This window comes from Leptonotus elevatus, chromosome 5, assembly GCF_054856555.1.
Source record: "Leptonotus elevatus isolate MCC_2025b chromosome 5, RoL_Lele_1.0, whole genome shotgun sequence".
Lineage (NCBI taxonomy): Eukaryota > Metazoa > Chordata > Actinopteri > Syngnathiformes > Syngnathidae > Leptonotus > Leptonotus elevatus.
In genome coordinates, this window is record NC_141243.1 from 5,129,927 (window position 1) to 5,153,923 (window position 23,997).

Here is a 23,997-nt window from a genome sequence, read left to right on the forward strand (position 1 = left end):
AATTGGAGAAAGCAGGGCTCCATAGTAAAATAAATAACCTTTAGGCCTATAACTGATCGCTAACATTTAAGTTTTAAAAATTGGAATTTTAAAAATGTGTATTTCAAGATAAAATTATATATTTGAAAGGGAAAAGTCACAATTTGATTTCACACTAAATAATTCTCTAAAGTGTGTTGTGGTACGTGGACTCCCTCTTATGGTAAATGAAAGAATCACTGCCTAAAAGTAGATTAGGGGAATTTAACTTTAATACACAATACAACTGCACTTAATCTTTGAGAACTGTTTGTTTAAAAGTATTTATTTAGGTGATATTGTTATTTAACATTTATGTGCAGTATAATAGGTTTATTTAATTATTTAAGCACAGTTTTTTTTATTTCCACTATTTAAATGCAATGATATTCATGTACACTCTGTGTATAATGTTGCAGTGGCTGATATCATACAATAATATTAACTTTTTTTTTTTTAATCGATTTAGATGGTAGTGGTGTAAAAAAAAGGAAAAGAAAAGACAAACAATGATGTGAGTTTTTATTTTATTTTATTTTTTTATCTCAGTGAAGTCTTGTTAGCATGGTATAGCATGGTAACAGATTTTTGTCTCTCACATTTCGTTTTTCAAAGACTTTTGTTTTGTTTTCTTACTGAAGAACTTTATTATTTTATTTTCAAAAGGCCATTTCTCCATCGCGAGTTAATTGAGCTTTTCGTTTGAAAGTCACGACAGGAAACAGTTGATTAGCGCTAACTTTAGGAATGAGCAGATTTCGATGGATGAGCGGAAAGTAGTTTAGGAGCGCGAAGCCATCAAGCACAGAGCTCGGAACAAACAGGTGATTTACTTTTGCTCTTTGCTCGTTTTTATGGTATCGTTTTCTTCTTATTTTGCCCTCATAGGACTTCATTTCTTCACGAATGTTTGGTAAAGTTTAGGCTTTGTGGCCGTCGTCGCCCGCTGCAGCTTAACGTCACCCTGGAGGATGAACGAACTTTCCTTTTGTCTTTACAAACTTCTTTTTAATAACCACTTCGCATTTAATAGATTTGTTTATCGAATACTCCCCATTAGACCGTTCAACTTTTCGCCACGCACTTTCACTGGTCACTACATTAGGTACACCTGCACCAGCCAATGGCATCCATTACAGATATTCTGCCATTTTGATTGCTGATGCCACTGCCGGAAAGGTATTCATTAAACACGTGCTCAATTACTGTGGTCTCTTTTAGTACTTTTGATACATGTAATTTCAATTAAACCAATGATAGATCATTTTAAAGAAAGACCTTCAGCGAAAAAGTAGAGCAATAGAATTAAAGTCAAAAGGCAACTCTCTATGCATATAGTATTCATTTGTTAAAAAAAATAAAGCTATAACCAATATGTCAATTAAAATAACAAGTCCCCACGTAGCTGTTAAAGTAGACATGGGTCGATTACCGGTTTGATTGTTTACCATAGTTTAAAAAGTCGAAGTTTCAGTAACACTGAGGGGGTTTCTAGACAGTCACTTCTAGACAATTCACTCCCCCCCCCCCCTCCCTAATTGCATCTTAATGGCCAAACCATGCAGAATGACATAATGCCACCTAAATTGCCTTCATAAATAAATGTATACATGTTGGTAGTAACACACTAATAATGCACTCTGAACATTAATTCTTCAATGACCAATATGAGGTTGCCGAGATCATAAATGTCGATGGTAGGGATACTAAAATTGTAAGCTCTTTAGCGCTTAAATAACCTATCTCCTAAACCTCCTTTATTCATAAATCCCGGTGTCCCTCAGGGCTGTGTTCTGGGGCCTATGCTATTTTCTCTTTACACTTAATTCATCAACCATGATTCATCCTTCCGTGACTTGTGCCCACGATATTGATATTCGAATGAAAACGCACCATAGCGGCCTCGACAATGACAACTTGAAACTTGCTAGTCGCTGGATCACATCAAGAGGTAAAAATAACTGCTTCATCAGTCAACGTGTCCTTCCTGTCTCACAAAGACAAACTTTACCAAGTGTGTCTGGTTTTCACGCTTCATTTGGGATTTGCAGTTAGAAAACACGGAGCGTTCCGTTTTTTTCTTCGTTTTTTTCCTCCACTGCTTAGTTCACTTGTGCCATGTAACCGGCTACCTCATCTCCCCTCGGCCACACTATGCTGTGGGTGTAAAGAGAGCAGAGTTCATTCCTCCAGCTGGTCCTTTGGTTGCTGCCGCTTTTGCCCATTAAAAGCCCCCCCCCCCCCCTCCCGGTGTCGCCTCCTGTAGTTTTCTGGGTCAGGGGGGAGGAATTCCCTCGGATTGCGCTCATTGTCAGTCAGCTACTATGCAAGCTTTAGTATTCACGTCAGGCGGACATTTTATTGTCTCTGCTTCTTATACTGGTAGAAGTACAAAGAACTACAGGCAATGTGCTAAAAAAAGAGTTGTTAACTGGATTCAAGTATAACAAATCCGTTTTTCCCAAAACGATGGCTTGCAAATGTGATTTTGAACGCGCTATCTGCTCTCGTGTCATGAGCGGGTGTGCACAGACCTGCAGGTCGCCTGGGAAACGGCATACTTTGCTTTTATTGTGTTGGCCAAAGCAGGATGTCATTGGTGTGTTTTGTTGGTTTTTGTGTCGTTTACAAGGTGGCTGCCCGTCACTGGAGTTCCTGAAGGTCTCAGATGAAAGGTAACAGTTGCATAATTAGTCGAAGGAAGCCGTATAAGTTTAGGGTTATTTGAGAAAAGCTTAAGGAGTGTTTGCGGAACATATTGTTCCTGGGTTTGTCTTATTTTGTGTGGGTTTGAAGTTTGTGGCTTTGCTTTTTTTGTATCATGTTCTACTGATAGGACACACCATAGTAGTAATTACTAGGGATGTCAGACAAATAAATATTTTAACCATAATTGATCACATGACTTCAATAGTTAACTCACAAGTAATCTCACTTTTTATATTTGCTCTAAATGTACAAAAGTTTTCATACTCTTAACATAAAAGTGGACAAAAAATGTTAAACTAATAGAAATATGGCGGCATCTTTTAGTCATTGATACAGTCATTTCATAATAATTCATAAAATTTAATTAAAATTAAAAATATGTATTGTACTGTAAAAAGAGTGTGATATTGATTTGTGTTGGTCATTTTTCTGCCACTAGATGGCATAATTGCATTTGTAAGACGGTGACAGCTCAGTGCATTTTTCTTTTCATATTAAGAGCAACCTAATCTTTAACATGAAATAACTTTTTTAAAATTGTAAAATACAACTTGACCCCATTCACCACAAATGCATTATTATTAAATTTATTACTGCTAAATTTCTGCTGCGTTGCGACTGGAATTCCCCCAGTACATGCTTTAGTAAGGGGCGGTCATTAATCGCGCTTTAAAAAAAAAAATAGTAGCGTTAAAGGAACTTTAAATTAACTCAAAATGTACACACTAATGTTGACACCCCTAGTAATTACATTACATCTGGAAGCTACATCCAATACAGAGGTGTTTCTAATATTTTGGTTATCTTATTAGAGAAATACAGTGGCACTTCCAAGGTAGGCCACATCTTTTCTGTGGCCCTTGTTGACCTCTAATTTGTTCAGATTTCCAAGTAAAAGGCAACACACATGACTGTATGTTAATTCTGTTCTGTTGCTGACTGAAGTTAGATTTGCTGAAGTCACATATATGAATTAACAGATTCTGTTTCAAGAACTTAATTGTTGATGAGTTGTCTCTTGAAGCACTTGAGGCCAAATGGAATAATCCGCAATCAGCGCCGATTCACTCTCAACTACTTTTTGCCGCCTCTGATCAATGAAGATACAGAAATATAGACTCCCATCCCATTGAAAGCAACAACAATTGCCTGATGAATTGATTGTTACCTTTCCCCATCGTCAAGCAAGCAAGCTGACTCAAATGCAAATCCCAGTTTACACAACATGCTGACAAAATGCCGCATTTTGGTCAAAAAAACATCAAGTGTTGGGTTCATTCCAAATTCCTCTGAAGTGTCATTGCATTAGAAACAGCACCATATTAGAATGACTGTAAATGTAAATTCACATCTTGGCCATACAGTATTTTTCTTCTGTTCATTTAAATTCCAGTTCCAGTGATAGTCCGAGCTGCGTTGTTGGCGAAAGCTGGGAGACAATGGTGCCGGTCTAGGTCTTGACAATAGTCTTTATGAATGGGAGCGAGAAGAGAAAGGGAGGAGGAGTGGTGAGATAGCGGGAGGGGGGTTGTCACATGTAAACTGTCATTTGTTACTTTGTGTTTCTATCTGCTAATATGAGATGTCAGCAGACCCCTACGCAGTTTTAAATGTGGTGTTCCCCAAACGAATTAGCCTCAGAAATGGCACTTCATCCTTATATCATCTGTTCAAAGGTTTTAAAAAATGCCAAAATAAATTCCATTGCTCTCCAAACGTTCAGAGGTTGTCTGTTATGCCAGGTTGGTTGGACTACCGCGCCAAATATTCACCTAAAATGTAGGGATGTAATGATAGTACAAAGGTTACAATATGATAAATATCACAATATACAATACTGTATAAAAACTCACAATACTGTAAAAAAAGAAGAAGAAGAAAGGGCTGATATTGGGAAAAATGCGCAATATTGTGTTTTTGTACATAATAAAGTAATAGGCTTGGTCATTGTCATGTGCTCCTATTGGCTCAGCAACGCAAAGGATCATGATTTCCATATGTAGTTCACAATGCTGTGTTCAGCTGAAGCGCATGATTATTATTATTTTTGTTATGGAGATTTAAAAAAATATTTGCTGGTATGACTGTTTTATGGGTATTATAACCGCCACAGTGGCCTAAACATTCCTAATTCAAATCAAACTGCACCAATTAATTAACCACCGGAGGGTGCTAGAACTGCACAAATGGAATACAACCTCGCCTTTTTAACAGATGTGCTGCTTTTAACTCATTCACTCGCAGTCATTTTCACTGAAGCCATCCCCTTCGCTCTCGGCTGTTTTACTGGATTTTGACTGATTTTGCAAGGCCCACATAATAGTGTGTTCTATTGCTATGAAAAGCATATCTCTATCTGTTTCCATGTTGCAGCAATTAGAATTAGAATATAGCTAAGTTGAATCATTATTCATAAATCTGCGACATGGTCCTGGTTGATCTCTTATACTCTGCTGCCACCTGCTGGCCGTTTTTGCAATAACGACCATTTCTTCAACCGTTCTTTGCAGTTGAGAGGCTGCATCAAAACCTTTTGTATGCTCTAGCATAAAAAAACAAACTTAAAAACGTATATATATGTCTTTGGGACACTTAAAACATTTAAAATAGAACATATTTATACTGGGAGCAAATTAGTTAATATTGTTTTTGGTGAAACCAACCCATGTACTATAGCTGACTAATAAAGAACGGAAAAAGCTAGAAAGAAACTTTTCGAGTCTAACCTTCCTTCTGGTAGCTTCGGTTCTTATTTTGTCACAGAAAACACTATTCAATGGGTCTTGGATCAGTCCAAATGTTCGAAAATGGCTGGCAATATGGGGAAATCTGCTGGTAGTGAAAAAGTTCAACCTGCAGATAGCCTGTAAATTGTGACGTAACTTTGTGTCTGGCATGTAAGTGGATGGCTGCAGTTGACTGTGAATCGAGCCAAGCTGTGTTGGGGCACCGCTTTGCCCACAGAGGCAAGTCGTAAAGCGTTCCCTCTCCTGCTGAGCCAAAAAGAAAAAAAGTGGGTGAAAGGTTGTAGAAAGGGGGTGTTTGTGTGTGTTCATTTATGAGGAAAAATACCTGAGGAGATCAGATTTTTCAGTAAATAGTCTCAATGGACTAAAAGGGTCATCCTCTTTCATTCAGTCAGGATATGAACAATATATAGTGACATGCAGAAACTGTCGGGGGGGGGTGGGGGTTGGTGGGTGGAGGAGGGGTCGTCACCCGTTCCTCCCCCTCGCCCCGATCTCGCTATCGAATATTCACGAGTGTACGCAGGGTGACGCTCTACTCACTTTGGATAGAAAAGTGGCACGGCGCGGCTGAATGAAGGGGGGGTGCTTTCATGAGGACTTCCTGGTGTTGCTCCGGTTTGTCTTTTCGAAGATGTGCAGTGCCAAGTGTGTGTCCCAGCATGACTCGCTCTTTTCACACGGTTTCTCAGAGCTCACTTTTGTGGAACTTGTGGATTTCCTCAGCATCAACATGTAAAAAAACAAAACAAAATGGGGTAAATTTTGTATTAAAAAAAAAAAAAAAGGGAAAGATTTATTTTAGAAGTCTAGGATTAAATAATTGTACAAACAATATGAGTCATTTAACAAGTACGCCTTCACTTGAAAATATTTAGAAAATTTGTAGGAATTTAGGGTTTCAAAAACTGGAGTGTTAAAATGTTGGTGTTAAATGTTTCAGAGTTGACTCCCAAAGTGTATTTTTAACACTGTCACATTTAAATGGAGGTTAGTGTTGATTCATTTAGTGTTAAACCAGCTCTGCAGAGTTATTCAAAGTAAGCTCCGCCCACTTGCTAAGAAATAAAAAGACTTCTGAGCGCTAAGTGATACAGTTAAAAGTTTTTGTGTTGTAGTCATTTTAGTTTTAGTGTTGTTATAGCAACGGGGCATGTGGCACCCTATAATTTAACAATTTAATGAAAAGGATGTTTTCAATTACATTATTGGTTTTATTACATTTTTGATCGAGTTCAGATTTGCAGAAGTGCAGATTTGATTACATTTACAGGAAATTATTACAACTATAGGGTGCGACAAGAATCTTTTTTTTAAAGTACTGTTTAACTCATTTGCTCCCAAAAACATATAAATACGTTCTATTTTAAATAAAAACGATTGAACAAATGGCAGTTATTACACAAACGGCCAGCAGGAGGCAGCATAGCAAAAGAGATCAACCAGGGCCATGTAGGGAAAAAGCCAATTTACTAAAATTTCTACATAGATTTGTGAATAGTGATGAAACTTAGCTATAATCTCATGCTAATTGCTGCAAAACGGAAACAGATATAATTATATATATATTTTTTTCCTGATGAAAGAAGAGACTCTTTCATTTGGTAGGTTCCATGTTTTTATAGCAATAGAACGCAAAATTTTGTGGGCCTTGCAAAATCAGTCAAAATCCAGTATAACAGCCGGGAGCGAAGGGGATTGCTTCAGTGAAAATGGCCAGGAGTGAATGAGTTATTATTATTTGCCAAAGGCTTCCGATTTGGAAGTCAGAACTAAAAGTCATTTTCTCTTTATGATTCAGCTATGCATTTCCAGGAGTGGTTACAGTCACTTCGATCCAACGTGGCACTTAAAGTTACCGAATCCAATCAGGCTGGCGACTGGAGTCTGCTGCCATCCCTGCCTTCGTCCTTCCCGCTATCCTCGTTGTCCCTGCTGGGCATCGGAGCGCTTGCCTCCCTCACCGCATACTGGCTGGTGACCCGTCCGCGCCCCATGCGCCCTCCCTGTGACCTTCAGGCCCAGTCCGTAGCCGTCAATGTGCGTTAGTGGCCGCCGGCGTGGCTGTGCTCAGCGTTGCTTTGTGATCTTACGGTCGTCGTGTTTTTGCTGTAGGGCGATCCCAGCTGCAGGCGATCGGCTCTGCTTCAAGATGACTCGCCGCTGGAGTTCTACCACGACGACACCAAGACGGCTTACGACATGTTCCAGAGAGGCCTGAGGATCGCAGGTGGGACATTGAATAAGTCATCGTTGGTGTAACCCCGCCTCTCAACTACCCATACTTCACTTCACAGCCTTAGCATTAGCGAACAAGTTTAGACTGAATTACCTGCAGTCTCTCTCCATTTCTTTAAGACACGATGAATCAATAACCATTTTGCTCATTTCTATTTGAGCCTGCAGTATAATTCTACAGATGGCTCCCCATCAGCGGCCCAATTTGCTGTTGTTTGCTAAATTAAATCAGTTGTGATTGGGCCCGCCAAGGTTATCATCTGAATGAAGGCCATTGCGACATTGGGAAGTACTGAAAGATCTATTTGAGCTGATACATCGATTACAAGATCATCACTCAAACATCAATTTGTACCTTCAGAGCCTCTTTCTCCCCAAATACGTTCTATTTCAAATATTACAATTGTCCCAAAAGGGTATTTATAAGTTTGCTTTTATGTTTCTTTTTAATGCTTGAGCAAACAGAAGGCTTTGATGCAGCCTCTGAACTGAAGAGAACGGTTGATATAGTTATTACAAAAACGGCCAGCACGTGGCAGTAAGAGATCAACCAGGGCCATGTTGAAAAAAAGCTGTTTTCCCCACTGTTTTAAACGGATTTGTGAATAATGATGAAACTTGGCTATATTCTAATGCTAATTGCCGCAAAAGGGAAACATAAATATATATTTGTTTCCAGATGAAAGAAGAGACGCTAATGTTTCTTTTGGTAGGTTCCACGTTTTTATAGCAATATTACACAATATTCAATGGGCCTTTCAAAATCAGTCAAAATGCAGTAAAATGGCTGGTAGCGAAGGGGGTTGCTTCAGTGAAAATGGCTGGGAGTGAATGAGTTAATAGCTGAAGGGGGGAAAAAAACAGGAGCCATTTGGAGCATTTGAGACGGGGCATTTTGTTATCTGTATTATCTCAGCGGCGGCACTCCTATAAATCAACAACAATTTCACTGCAGTTGTTGACATGCAGTAGATATGGACACCTGTGAAAATAATGCAGAATGTCAAAACTTGACCTATGACTTGTACAAGTCAGTGGCCAAAAAAAACAAAACAAACACATCCTGGGGTGAAATATTCAAAACTGGCTTAAATAACCACGAACAGCAAATGGACTTTGGTGTTACTTTTTAGGTAATGTCCCGTGTCTCGGCTTCAGGAAGCCAGGCCAACCCTACCAATGGATATCCTACACGGAGGTATGACACAAAATGGTATCCTGGCCTCACATTCTTGTTGTTGCGTACAACCTGTTGAACCGCTTGCCTTTGGACCTTTCAGGTGGCCGAACGAGCACAGGCGCTGGGTTCTGGTCTGCTGGCTAAAGGCTGCAAGCCCAACCCAGAGCAATTTGTTGGTATATTTGCACAGAACAGACCAGAGGTACAATATGCTTGCGTCCCTGTCCTTGTTTATAGGGGACATGTTTTATGGAATCGTTATTGTAGAATCTTCAATCATCATAGATTGATTTTCATCCCCCCCCTTAATTATATTAATGGTATGTTTGTCATACAAATATTTACTGTAATTACTTTACTAATGGCACTAGTGATATTATGGTGCATACCGGCTTATGACAAGAATTTGGGTTACATTGCCGCCCTTGGAATGGAATTCTATCATATGCAAAGGACCCCCCCTGCACGTTGCTATTTTAAATATTATTATAATTCAGGATTATTAACTGCCAACCTCATAATAGACAAACTATATCTACCGAGATGCACCACAAATCATGTCCAGGAAGCCCACAATGAGGCTCTAAAGTTCCTTTTGGCAGTTTCTTTGTGTCCTTAAAGTGTATTTACTTTTATAAATCAATATGTGGAGAGAAGAGACTGCGGGCAGTGACTGTGTGTCTCTAGACGGCTATTACTCATTCAAGTCGTCTGCTATAATCATCATTTCTATTATACCCGACAGGCAGGACCAATTTCACGGACTTAAAAGGGCAAAACTATTATTTGCTCTATTTCAACCATGTGATTAGCTCCAAAACCTGAATTATAATTCCCCCCAGTGTCTTTGTTTGCTGTGGCTGACATTTGTCTTCACTTTGAAAGCGTTATCTGACGGACTGAGCGAAGGAGGATTTAAAAGTGCTGCTTTGTCTCCCTCTGTTGGTGGCAGTGGATCATTACAGAGTTGGCCTGCTACACTTACTCCATGGCGCTGGTTCCTCTGTATGAGACCCTGGGGCTGGAGGCCATGGTCCATATTCTTCACCTGGGTAAGACGTCCTGCGTGTAGAAATAAAACCATAAGATTAGAATGATATGAGTGCATTTGTAAGAGATGCTGTAAATTGATAGAAGTCACAGCCGTGCTTGTGTGGTGGACTTTAGCGGAGATCTCCCTGGTGGTGTGCGACCGCGAGGAGAAGGCCGCCTCCCTGTTGGAGAATAAGGAGAAGGGCTACACTCCCAAACTCTCCTGTCTGGTTCTCTTCGACGACTTCAGCGAGGCCTTCGTCGGGAGGGCGAGGGGTTGTCAGGTGGAGGTTCTCAAACTGACACACCTCATGGTGAGCAGGCAGCGTGCGCTCGTTTTTTTTGCATTCATCTTCATCTGTTCACTCATCCTTCTTGTGCATATTGCAGGATCTGGGAAGGCAGAACCTCAAAGAGCCTTTGGTGAGTTTTCAGTTAAGATAATCTCACTCTCAGAATGGATTTACACAATATGAGTGACACAATTCCATGTTTTAGTCCTATGTTGAGATATGCATCACAGAGATAGACCAATATGCTTTTTTCAGGGCCGATATCAATACCGATTATCGGTAGTCAGGGAGGCCGATAACCAATATTTGAAGCCAATATATATACATTTGCAGAAAAAAAAAGTTGGCGTCAAAATTTGTAACAATAAAATAAGAATAAAAACTCCAGCACTTGACTGCTTAAAATGCCTGTTTATTAAACAGCTTTTGTGATTTGCAACATGTTAGGTTTTTTGTTTGCCATCAGCTTTCGCACCAACTATAATGTAACTCCCAAATAGCCGCTAATTTGCGGGCTAACCATTCACTCACACGCTAACCCAGGGATAAATCCCAAATAGCTGCTAAAAAATGACTATTAGGTTAGCCCGCGAGCTAACCTAATAGCTGTTAATTTGGGCGCTAAATGTTAGCTCGCGGGCTAACCATTCACCCGCACGCTAACTCCCAAATAGCTGCTAATTTGCGAGCTGTTAGCTCGCGGGCTAACCGTTCACTCACACGCTAACCACGGGATAACTCCCAATAGCCGTTAATTTGTGAGCTAGCCAATTAGCTTGCGGGCTAATAGCTGCTAATTCGCGGGCTAACCATTCACCCGCACGCTAACCCCGGGATAACTCCCAAATAGTTAATTCGATTAATAATTAGGTTAGCCCGCGTTGTTTTTTTAAGCACATTTCTAATGCCCTCAGTTATTGTAGAATTTAAAATTTGACCACCATTTTTGTGTGGGGAAAAAAAAATTCTTAGAGGTCCCACGATAGATACAGGCACTAAACTAGAATTGGCCATTATGTTCAGCAGTGTAAATCCCCCTCGACGCTTTAAGGAGTTAGTGGAGGTGGTCTGTATTGATATTCTTTTATTTCCTTGCGCTTTAAGCCCCCCCAGCCTCAAGATCTGGCCGTGGTTTGCTTCACTAGTGGAACCACAGGTACGGCCCAATCCCCTTTTTACGAGCCCCGCAGTAGAGCTCCCAAAGCGCACGAGACGCGCCACTAATGTCTCTGTTTGTTTATGTGCAGGCAAGCCTAAGGGAGCCATGATCACCCACGGCAACATCGCCTCAAACACTTCCTCCGTCATTAAGATCCTGGAGGTCTGTCTTCCATCCCGCCTCCTCCCACAGCATCTCTTCATGTCTGCTTTGTGTCTGCCCCCCCTCCATTTCCTCCCCGCTGTGTGTAATGGTATGATTAACTGAGTGTTTGATTGGGCCTGTGGCTGCGAGCTACTTAAACTAATTGCCGCTTTATAGACGGTCCGCTGTCGAAATGCTGGAGGGGGGGAAAAAAAAAACATACAAGATGTTTGATTGCCTCTGAGGCTTCATGTCTCTCTGGAGGACTGAAACATTTTCTCTCGTTATTTTCCCTCTGCCAGGGATCCTTCATCATCCGACAAGAAGACGTTTCCATCTCCTACCTGCCGCTGGCACACATGTTTGAGAGGATGATCCAGGTGGGATCATTGTAGGACTAATCAATTAATTGATTGTTAATGAATTGTGGCCTGAAGCAATTGAGCGGCAAAAGCGCCGTTTACTCAATCGCGACTAGTTCGCTGTTAAAAGAAGCAAGACGTCTGGGAGGTTGAAGGGTCGTAAAGGGCATAATACAGTGTGTATGAGAGCATTGGGTGTTACGTGTGAATGCGTTTCAGTTGTGTGTGTGAAAAAAACAAATTCAGTAGTGCGAGTGATTTAGTAGTGTGTGAGAGCCATTCGGTAGTGTATATACATGAGGGAAAAAAAAATTGTGTGAGCATTTCAGTTGTGAGCAAAAAAGAAAATCAGATGTGTGACAGCTTTTCAGTGGTGCATAGTGTTTCAGGAGTTTATATGAGAGCACTTCAGTAACATACAAGTGTTTCAATTGTGTGTGTGAGAGCGTTTCAATTGAGTGCAAGAGCCTTCAGTAATGTATATGAGCAAAAAAAATCTGTTACTAGTTACATGAGAGCATTTCAGTGACATATGTGAGTTTTTAAAGTGGTGTGCGTTAGTTTTAGTTGATTGCAAGAGCCTTCCTGTAATTTATTTAAACAGGGAAAAAATTCAAGAATTGTATGAGAGTGTTTTACGGTAGTAGGGTGTGAGAAAGTGGTTCAATAATAAGCATGAAAATCAGTAGTGTGTGGGAAAGTGTTTCAATAGTTTGCATGAGAGCATTTCAGTAGCCTATGTCAGTGTTTCAGTAATACTGAGATCCTTCAGTAATACAATAAGCGGGGGGGGGAAATCTGTAGATTGTGAGAGTGTGCTTTATGGTAATAGAGTGTGAGAGCATTTCAGTACTGGGCATGAGAGCATTTTAGTAGTGTGTATTAATGTTTCAGTTGAGGGGAGAATAATTGGGTAATGTATAGGGGGAATGAATACAAATACTAGAGAGCATTTTAATAGTGTGTGTGAGAGCATTTCAGTAGTTTTAGCATGAGAGCATTTTATTAGCGTGCTTAAGAGCGTTTAAATAGTATGTGTGTGAGTGTTTTAGTGGTGTGACTAAGAGATTTTCAGTAGTAACCTGAAAGTGTTTTGTAGTATGTGTGAGAGTTTTCCAGTTGTGTGTATGAAAGCTTTCAGTAGTGCAAGAGAGTATTTTAATAAATGTCCAAAACATCCCGCCATTCCATCCTTTGAAATAAGTTGTCATTCAGTTGTCCATGTTCTGCCACGGAGCTCGAGTGGGTTTCTACCAAGGGGACATTTCCCTCCTGATGGACGACATCAAAACACTCAAGCCCACCTTCTTCCCCGTCGTGCCCCGAGTGCTGAACCGCATCTACGACAAGGTGGGCTTTACAGACGGCGTCCGTCAGATCGCCACTTTTGTCTCTTTTTTTTTTTTTTTTTTTAAGTCCGCTCCCTGTTCAGATCTTGGGCTCAGTGACGTCTCCGCTGAGGCGAGCTTTGCTTCACTACGCCGTGAGGAGGAAGCAGGCCGAGCTCAGCGGCGGCGTCGTACGCAACAACAGTCTTTGGGACAAACTGGTCTTCAACAGGATTCAGGTCAGTGGAGACGATCATTGGCCTCATTTCTCATGAGGTTAGTCAATCGAGGATCACATGTTGGCTTTTGAACTCCCTGGCGGAAACTCAAAATACAACAAATATTTTCCAGCTTTGTGCAACATTTGTTTTGAATTTCTCCATTTTCTAAAAATATGTATACAACATTGCACTATAAAAAAAAATCCACGAAACAGTCTTTTTTAGTAAAAATTTTTTTACCAAAAGTTTTTTTTAAATAGTTCTTTCGTTGTTTTTGGCTAACCATAATAAAAAGTTATTTAACCACCCCACAAATGTGATTTTTTTTTGCAAACCTGAAAAAATCTTTAAAAAATGCTGACAAACATTTAATAAATGTTTTTTTTAATGAAAATCAGAGGTGAAACCTTCATAAAAAAAGTACACTAGTGTAAAAAAAATCCATATACATTGCACTATAAAAAAATCCACGAAACAGTCTTTTTTAGTTAATTTGTTTTTACCCCCAAAAAATTTTTTAACATTTCTTTCGTTGTTTTTGGCTAACCATAATAAAAAGTTATTTAACCACCCCCCCAAAAATTATTTTTTTGCAAACCTGAAAAAATCTTTAAAAAATGCTGACAAACATTTAATAAATGTTTTTCTTAAAAATTAAAATCAGAGGTGAAACCTTCATAAAAAAAAAGTACACTACTGTAAAAAAATACATCTACATTGCACTATAAAAAAAATCCACGAAACAGTTAAGGCTGCCAAAAGTGAACCACATTATAGTGAGGGAACACTGTAATTATAATTTGAGTTAAAGTTATTTAAGATGTAGCTTTAGTTACCTTAATTTTTTTAAAGCATTTTCTTTCTTTTTTTTAACCCAATTTTTAAAAATAGTTATTTCGCTAGTTTTAGCTAACCATAATAACTTTTTTGCAAACCTGAAAAAAATCAAAAATGCGGACAAACATACATTTTTTTTTTTTTATGAAAATCTGAGGTGAATAGTGGAAAAGATCCAGGAAAAAAATCTACTTAAAAAAATTATAGAAAATGTTAATGTTTTTTTTTAACCCAATGTTTTAAAATATTTGTTTTCGTTAGTTAATAAAAAAATAAAAGATAAAATTGTGATTTTTTTTTTCAAACCTGAAAAAAGTCTTTAAAAAATGCGGACAAACATTTAATATAAATTTTTTTTTTTTTATGACAATCAGAGGTGAATAGTGGCAAAGAAACAAAATCCCTGCCCGAGATGCTAAGCTAAGCTCAGCACTGTAGCTCGATGACGTTCCTAAATAAAGCAAACAATGTTTTCCATCCAGCCTTTAAGCGGACATTTTCCTGACAAATGTGTTGCGAGCACGAAGCAGCTTGCAGCGCGTCCACCATGTTGTCTGAGAAGTTAGTCGGAGAAGCCGCCGAGCTCTTTCGGCGAGCGGTGCCAAAAGCAAGCGCAGCATATTGCGCCTGTGGGAGTGTATTGGAGACACACGCACGCTGGCAACTCAACATTTTGGCTCGGCGGAGGTCGATGGAAAAAATATGCTGTGGCTTGTGCTTGAAGTGGGATTTTCTTCTGGCTATTGTTGGTTTAAAAAAAAACAAAAAAACATCACATGGCTTCTTGCTTTTGTTCCAGGCCAACTTTGGAGGAAACCTGCGCTTCGCCCTGACCGCGTCGGCGCCCATTTGCCCCACGGTGCTCTCCTTCCTCCGAGCCACGATGGGATGTCTCATCTTTGAAGGCTACGGCCAGACAGAGTGCACGGCGGGATGCACCTTCTCCATGCCGGGAGACTGGACAGCAGGTTAGGCGGCCCAACCGTCCTCGCGTTTCAAATCAGTCGACGGGAAAATATGTCTAAAATACTGTCAAACACTTTTTGGACATTTTTCTGTATAATTACTTTTTATTTTGTTTTGGAAATGTATTTAATTTGTTTGTTAGAGTGGGTTTGTTAAGTGTTTATTTTTCAAAAATGCTTTGTTTTCATTTTAGATTTAAAAAGAAAAAGGTCACTAAGTATTGTATAAGTAAAATAAAATTCCCAAACAAATTTTCCATCTTCTGTGCAATACCGACATAAATACATGAACTGCATTGGATATTTTCACTATAATTATTGGATAAACTCATTTGCTTCCAAAAACATATACCGGTAAATAGGTTCTATTTTAAATATTACCATGGTCCCAAAAAACTTTTTTTTTAATGCCATAGAATACAGAAGGCTTTGATGCAGCCTCTCAACTGCACAAAATGGTTGAAGGCCACAGAAACGGATAGAAATATTATAATTTTTTTCTGATGAAAGAAGAGACTCTAATCTTTCTTTTGGTAGGTTCCATGTTTTTATAGCAATAGAACAGAATATTGTGCGGGCCTTTCAAAATCAGCCAAAACAAAATCAGCCAAAATCCAGTAAAACAGCTGGGAGCGAAGGGGGTTGCTTCTGGGAGTCAATGTGTTAAAATGCAGTTTTAGCTCTTTGTTTTGTTTTTGTTTTTTTTAAAGCTAAAGCACTCTCATTTTAATTTTTTTTATATATTTTTTATTTTTTTTATTATTTTTTTGTTTGAGTTGTTTTCATACGTACATACATATTTTTTCACGGTCGTCCGGTGACACATTTAGCGTGTGTTTGTCAGGACACGTTGGCGCTCCTCTGCCCTGCGCGACTGTCAAGCTGGTGGACATCCCTGACATGAACTACTTTGCAAAAAACGGAGACGGAGAGGTGAGATGATGACAAACATCTTACAAACATGAGAATGCAATTCGATTGGGGGGGTGGGGTGGGGGGGGGTCAAGAGCTTTTAGAGAGATATTTATACTAGTACTTATAGAGGCTGACAGCAACATCAAAGCAGCTGCAGGAATTTCCCGGCAAGTACTGGCTGTTTAGTTCATATGACAACAATCTCTGGGCGGGAAAAAAAATTCCAAGATATATGGCCAAAACTTACTTGGAATCTCACAAATACAAGTAGAAAATGTCCAAGGTTGAACTTTTTTTTTCCATATTTAGAAAAGGTATGTTTGGCACAAGACAACACTGCTCATCGCTCAACAAATACCTCGTCCTCCAGTAAATCATGGAGGGGCCGTGTCGTGCTTTTAGGTTGTCGGCCCTTAGTCAAGGTGGAGGGAATTATAAACAGTCGCAAACAGCAGTTAGTGTTAGCAAAAAATATTTAGGCTTAAGCTATAAAGCAAAAAAAAAAAAAGACAGAAAAAGCCTACTAGAACAGCAACATTTTACATAGCCTTAATCAGAGGCGCTTAAAAGGGTGGCAGTTGTGTACCGACTCCCATTTATAATAACGTGAGTTTGAATTTGTCTAATTGTTGAACACGGCCAATTCCCAGTTATGAGGGTGTGCACACTTTTGCAACCAAATTATCTCCGTTATTTTTTACATCCCCTAGGCTTGAAAACAAAAAAGAATTTGCTTTTGAAGCAATTTATCTTGGTTACATTTTCAATAAACATTTGAACAAGGGGTGTGTCAACTTTTCTTTATCCGCTGTAAAAAAAAAAAAAAAGGCGCCACTTGTGGATCTTCCCTAAGAAATCTGCTTTTCTTGTTAGATCTGTATCCGCGGTCCCAGCGTGTTCCGAGGTTACCTGAAGGACCCCGAAAGGACGGCAGAAGCTTTGGACGGCGACGGCTGGCTGCACAGCGGAGACGTGGGCCAGTGGCTTCCGGTACGCATTTCATCGAAAACGTCTTCTTCCTGTAGCTTTTTAATGTGTCGTTCGCAAGCATAAACGCTCCCTGTTGCCGTTTCGCACCATCAGAACGGGACGCTGCGCATCATCGACAGGAAGAAGCACATCTTCAAGCTGTCGCAGGGAGAATACATCGCACCGGAGAAGATCGAAAACGTGTACACGCACTGCACGCCGGTGCTCCAGGTCTTTGTGCACGGGGACAGTTTACAGGTATGCTGCACATCTGGTAAAATAGGGGGGGGGGGGGTCTATTTTGTTGCTTATGTTTGACATCTTGAAGAATAATCACCGCCATCACCCTACTATAAAAATGAGATAAGCCGTACACATTTAATCCTGCATTGCATTAAAAATAGTTACTCTATAAAAACATAACAGTAATGACCAGAGGCGTAGTTTGCCATTAGGCAAGGCAGGCAATTGCGCGTGGCCCCTTAGCCAGCAGGGGGCTCCAGAGAGCCAACAGATTTGACACCAACCGCATATCTTTCACATTAGTGTCAAATTCCCCGAGTCAGGTGTTCAGGTATAGTAAAACGGATTATTTTTTTGTATTTTTTGTAAATGATCATGAATAGTAGGAAAGCTTTTATTTAAAAAAAACAACAATAAAAAACAGGTGTTTTTTCCAAACGCCCACGTAAGGTTTTTATTTTAAACGACCATGTATAGTACCTAACTAAGGCATTTTTAAAAAGGCGTCTTTAAAAAAAAAAAACCATGGTAATGTCAATGATAAGGCGTTTTTTTTTAACGATGTTTTAGTAAGTTAAAACGTCCATTTTATAGTAAAGCTCTTATTTACTATTTTTTTAATTTTTATTTTTTAATGACCATACGATTAGCAATCTTGTTTTCCTGTTTTCTGACTCACTTAGAAGGATTCTTGCTAAAGTTAAACAAACTAAAACAAAACAAGTCACTTGAATGAAGCCCAAATAATGGTGATGCAGATGTAGATGCAGATGTGCAATTTTAAAACAACGTACTTTGTATACTACGAATGGCCCCCGGGCACCCGTTCCCTTCTTGCTTGGGGCCCCTGGGGAATATTGCTACGCCACTGGTAATGACAGAATTACATTTTTTCCTCACACCTTCTCATTCAATTCAATGCCACTCATTCTGGTGTGCGCACCTTTTCCACCAGGGGGCAGTAGAATGGCCAAACCAAACTTAACAATTACTTGCGTGGATGCAGCAAGCCAATCATATTGCAGTGGGGCGTGTCTTGCCTGAACAAAAGTAGGCAAACAATTTCTCAATAATTCACGTAATAAAACGGATATTTTAGGGGTTGAAATCTGCATAATGATTTTTTTTTATTTTATTTCACGTTTGGTAATTTTGAAAATCCTTAAGACGTTTATAAGTAATTATATATATAAAATTGTGTAGCAAATTATTATTATTTTTTTTTAAAGAACTAAATAGAAACATGTTAATTGTAATGATCATTTCCCTGTGGTCAGTCTTATCTGGTAGGCATAGTCGTCCCTGACCCCGAGGTGTTCGTTGCCTGGGCTCGGGAGCGAGGATTTGCGGACTCGTATGAAGAACTGTGTCAAACCCCTGTAAGTAAGAGATGAAATATGATTCACATTTTGCCACACTTGTCGCTAAAATGTCAAGTGATCGTGTTTCACTCAGGACGTGAAGAAGGCAGTGTTGGAGGACATGAGAGCAATTGGGAAGGAGGCGGGCCTCAAATCCTTTGAACAAGTAAGGAACCAATCAGTGATTGGTTATAAGGTGTATAGAATAAATAAGGTGATTGGCAATGTTACGCCCCTCCAGTCGAAAATGACGAGTCCAAGTGGTCCTTGTTGCAACAGGAATTTGTTAAGCACGCCGTGAGAACGGCTCAAGATACAGAAAACACCATTTTAGAGAGCTAAATAACACATAATAATTCTCATAGAGAACATAAAAAATATAACTTCCATTTGCCATATGGGCTTGTTAACATCCACTAAATACGCCAGCTAACAGGCTAATGGACTAGCGCTAGCGTGCTAACAATATTATACTCCTTCCAAAAGGCATGATAAATAATAACAAAACAAAAAGAGAAAGAGTACAAATACTTGCAAATATGTTATCTCATTGGCCGCATGTACTAGAGGAGTAAAATAGCGTCTTCCAACAGTTACAACAGCATCCACTAAATACGCCAGCTGACAGGCTAACGATGATAGCATGCTAACGGACTAGCGCTATCGTGCTAACAAAATTACACTACTTCCAAAAAGCGGCATGGTAAATACTAACAAAAAGAGTACAAATACTTACAAAAAAATTTACCTCATTGGTCATACGTACTAGAGAGGAGTAAAATAGCTTCTTCCAATGCATAAAATAAATCTGATCATTTATGATACAATCAAACATATTTAATTTTAAAGCGGACTAATGGCAGCTACAGGCAATCGCCTTATAAGATACATCGATATGCCATGTATGCACGCGTTTCCACCATTTGTGTCCACTTATTTAAATGTTTATAACCATGGCATCATGGATGCTAGTTTCCTGGTGTTTTGAATTTTGTGTTAGCATGTAGCTAACCACTCGTATTGACTTCCCCTTGCGTTGCAGGTGAAAGAGATCCACTTGCACCGTGAGACGTTCAGCGTGGCCAACGGCCTGCTCACGCCCACGCTCAAGAGCCGACGCGCCGACATCCGCCGGCGGTTCCAGGAGCAGATAGCCAACATGTACGGCAAGACGGCCGTGTGAGGGAGGCGAAGCGTTAAAAGGGCCTAAATATACACGTTTGACGCCACTAATTTACACACGTTTTGTTCACAATTCCATGTGTATATCGTTATGCTCCTTTCTAATGAGACCAAAAGTGCTAGCGTTTGTACTTACAAAAATGGCAAAACGTTTTTCGTATCTTTCAGTGACACGTTGTATGACTTGATGTCGGACTTGTAACGAACCTTCCTTCTTCCCTTTGTTTGTGAACTTCCGCTAGTTTGGTTTCATAAACCTAATGTGTTGTAAATACTGTTTTGCTTCTAATGAGTGGACAATACTGACTTGTTTAGTTCAATAAACAGAACATAAAAATTAAATTTCTCACCTTTTTTTTTTATGGACACTCACGAATTGAAGACGGTAAAAGGACAAACAGAAGCAGCCATTCAAGAGGGCAAAATCAGTTGTCATTTATTTTCTGATTGTATGCAAAAAAAAAAAAAAACTCACTGGACATATTCATTAAATTCACGAATACAACCTTCACTGCTAAAAGTACTCACTGGCGTAAAAAAAACAACTACATTGTTTAAAAATAAGAACAAAGCAATAATATTGAGTAAAGTCTTTTTTGAGCAAGTAGATCCACAAGATTTACAATTTAATAAAACAAAATCAAATGAAATTTTGAAATAATTAGTAACCTGACCTCATCTTATCCTGATGTTAAAATCCTGTTTTCAAAGTTATAATCTTACAACAAAATGACATCACGTGTTGTAAACTCTTTTGTTAAGAGAATAATTAGAAGCTGCAATATGACGAGAACTAAGTCGCCATTTGACAACAAAAAAGTGATTGTCAGATTAGGACAAAATTGGAAGACGGGAAAAAAGAAAAGAAAAAGTCATGACGTCACAAGAATAGTTTTACAACAAAAAGTAACATCACGAGAATATTGCTGTATCATCCTTAAAAGTTGCAGTATTAAAAGAATAAAGTCACAAGTCAGGATAATCAAGTTTCCCTCAAAATCGTATTCTCTTATATTTTGTTTTCAGTCTCTCCTTAATCTGTCAAAAATAAAAACAAAATATAAACCTTTATGAGTTAGAAAGGCGTTAGCTTAAGTTAAAATAAACAATACAATAAGTCAAAGAGAAGGCAATTGTATGACACAATAAATTAACAAAGTAAGAGCACCCAGTGGCTATCTGTGACCTCTGACCCCTTTAAGCAGAGTGAGTGTTTCTCAATGGATTTATTTACAAAGACGCTTGGACGCTTTAAGAACGACGTCCTTTTTCTCCACTAGGGGGAGCCCTTGGCTAGATTTTTTAATATATATTTTTTGCAGCGTGGCTGAGAGAAAGCAACTGTTGTCTGTCAACTTGCTCTTGTAACTTATTGCATTTTGCCGCTTGATGCACCACAAACATGTCAACATACGAAAGTAAGTCTACTAGCTTGAAATCTCTCCAAAAAGAGTGATTGTGTCTGCTTCCCATGACAACAAAAAAACTAACATCAAATATTGGCAAACCTTGCAATTAAAAACACATTTTTGGAATAATCATTTTGAACAGTTATTACCACAATGTGCTACAATTGTTGTCAAGTAGTCCGGTGTGTAAAACAAAAGCATTATTACAGGAGAGGTCAGAACACACAACATTACAAAGTGATAACTGAGGTGCTGCTGTTTTGGGTGGTAACAAGAGCTGGAACGGCCACACAACAGCATGCATGAGAACAATGGCAATCTATGATTTAATTACCATGAATATAAATTTTATTATGAAATAATTACACTTAACTGCACACGTATTCGTCTGTTTACTTACACTGTTGCTAACCAACACAGCAGCACCTAACCAGAGATTCAAATTGGCATCTATAAAAACTTACAAGGATTGCAACATTTTGCGGCAACTTTGATATAGTTGAAGCAACCAGATTTCGCCAGGGGGAAATATTGAAATTATTTTTTTTAGTTCTTTAATAAAATTGACTGTTCGATAAAACAATCAACATTTGATAAATGTGATAAAAAACCTTATTATGGATGGAACACAATCTTAGATTTAGGCTTGAATATGATATTTGAACATGAATATGACATCAACATGGATTGTCAACGCATTTATCCGAATGGCTCTTCACTCGCACTCGTTGGGTGCTGCTGTTTTGGTTAGCAACAGACTTCAAATGAGCTAAGCGGACTTGGTCATCAAATTAGGTGCCTATTAAAAGCGATGGCCACTATCGGAGGACTGCAGTTCGCCAGACTTGGCTGATGGCTTTTTTTGTTAACGTGGCACCCGTTCAAACAAGTATCGGGAAGGACTAACCGGTTGCGAGCGGGCGGCAAACGTTGGGCGTGTCAGTCGTCGGCCACGATGGAGAGCGCGCGCAGCTCGTTGAGCTTGGCCTCGCTCTCCCTCTGCCGCTGCTCGTCAGTCAGGCCCGCCTGGTCGATCTGATCCGTCAGCTCGCTGAAGACTTTGTACATTTCCGTGAAGTACACCACCTGCACGGAGGGGGGGGGTGGGGGGGGGGCCGGCACAATTGGAATGATGTGCATACAAACTTCCTGATTTTGACTGGAAAAACTCACAAAAAAAAAACCCATCAGGGGAAAAATGAGAAACCTTAAAACCTTAATTAATTAACTCATTCAACTCCCAGCCATTTCCACTGAAGCAACCCCATTCGTCTCTTCTTTCATCAGGAAAAAAACAGTATATTTCTATCTGTTTCCATTTTGCAGCAATTAGCATTAGAATATAGCTAAGTTTCATTATTCTTCACAAATCTGTTTAAAACTGAGGGGGAAAAGGAGCTTTTTGCAACATGGCCCCGGTTGATCTCTTATACTTTGCTGTTGCGTTTTTGTATTAACTGCCATTGCTTCAACTGTTCTCTTCACTTCAGCGGCTGCATCAAAGCTCCAGCATTAAAAAATGAAAAAAAAAAAAAAAACAACGTATAAATATGTCTTTGGGAGCATGGCGATATCTAAAATAGAATGTATTTAGAATTTTTTGGGGGAGCAAATGAGTGAATTTATGAAACATGGCCATGTTATCGTTGTTGAAACAACGCATGTAACCAGATCTCACAATCACAACAGAAAAAGGACAAAGAATCATCTTCTGTATTGTTTTTTTTTTTTTTTTTTTTAAACGAAGCCACATGCGGCAAAAGAAAGCAAAACAAGACGTCGTTTTGGTAGGCGTGCGTACAGGTGGACGGCTCGGACCCGGCTGGACGGCGCTCGTGTGCCGCGAACAAAGGCGGCTTTTGTGCCGCTGCTGGGAGCGGCCGGCGAGAGGAGAAGGGAGCGGAGGAGCGGACGGCGGGAGATCCGCCGGGCCACCCACGTGCGCAAAGCGCATGTGCGCAAAGCGCTCCTTGGTGGGACTCAAACGCTCAATTACATTTCCTTCCGCCTCGCTCGTCCCGAGCACGTCTTACACTCTTTCATTTTGGGAACTTTTGGAGAATTGAGCAAATTGCAAGATTCCGTTCAGTCCTCGTGCTGCAAGTTCAAAGCGAAGGCTGAGATAATCTCGTTTGTTAATCAGGAGTGTGCCACGGAGGAAATGACACGGCCGGGGGGGAGGGGTAGGGGGAGGGGGGAGGAGGGGTTGTCTGGAGTGAGGGCGGGGCAGCTGCCAAGGCCGCGCCGGAGCCAGTCAGACGTGGAAATGGCAGTGTGGGCCGCCACTCGGGGGGGGGGGGGGGGGGGGGGGTGGTTAATCGCATTAGCAAGGAGACGCGCCACCGGGCGGACACGCTCACTTACTTAACGGCCGGTCAGAGGGGCGTGGCCGCGAGCGGCCAGCGGCGAGCGACTCACCTGCGCCCGGATGAGAGCCTCGAAGCTGGGCTGGAAGTAGTCGATGCGGCTGTGGTAGAACTTGGGCATCTCGTCCAGCAGCTGCTGGTTCTTGGCCTCAAAGTCTTCCCTGACCGGTCGCAGCTCCTCTCGGGCCTGCGCGAAAGGCACAACATGTTGTCATGACTTTTTGACAGTGACAGCGAGAAAATGATGAGTTGGGAATTTTTATGCTGATTCAAATGAAAATTGGCACGCGGGTTCCAAAATTGCCGTTTTTTTCCCCGA

General features: G+C 40.1%; 2 protein-coding genes across 4 annotated transcripts in view; one reads left to right on the plus strand and one right to left on the minus strand.

Moving 5' to 3' along the window:
- Positions 1-693: 693 nt before the first annotated feature.
- Positions 694-20,245, plus strand: acsl2 (acyl-CoA synthetase long chain family member 2). Of its 3 annotated transcripts, XM_086077172.1 has the most exons (21): positions 751-842; positions 2,651-2,693; positions 7,276-7,514; positions 7,590-7,704; positions 8,846-8,910; positions 8,993-9,094; positions 9,845-9,944; positions 10,060-10,238; positions 10,315-10,347; positions 11,322-11,373; positions 11,465-11,538; positions 11,823-11,900; positions 13,098-13,232; positions 13,315-13,449; positions 15,068-15,236; positions 16,078-16,166; positions 17,022-17,138; positions 17,232-17,375; positions 18,638-18,739; positions 18,816-18,887; positions 19,764-20,245. In XM_086077172.1, the coding sequence occupies exons 2-21, from the start codon at positions 2,687-2,689 to the stop codon at positions 19,902-19,904; spliced, it is 2,148 nt and encodes a 715-aa protein (XP_085933298.1). In that variant the 5' UTR covers positions 751-842; positions 2,651-2,686; the 3' UTR covers positions 19,905-20,245. The 3 variants fall into 3 exon arrangements, with proteins under 3 accessions (XP_085933299.1, XP_085933298.1, XP_085933300.1); XM_086077173.1 differs by lacking the exon at positions 2,651-2,693 and having other exon boundaries at positions 694-842; XM_086077174.1 differs by lacking the exon at positions 2,651-2,693 and having other exon boundaries at positions 753-842; positions 7,290-7,514.
- A 68-nt stretch (positions 20,246-20,313) lies between these two features.
- The window catches only part of bin3 (bridging integrator 3), a 30,318-nt gene continuing 26,634 nt past the window's right edge, over positions 20,314-23,997 (minus strand). Inside the window, exons 8-9 of the mRNA XM_086077176.1 lie at positions 23,731-23,865; positions 20,314-22,398 (exon numbers count right to left, since the gene is read on the minus strand). Of these exons, the coding sequence (XP_085933302.1) occupies positions 22,252-22,398; positions 23,731-23,865 (282 nt within the window). The 3' untranslated portion in view covers positions 20,314-22,251. The remainder of the gene's footprint in view (positions 22,399-23,730; positions 23,866-23,997) is intronic.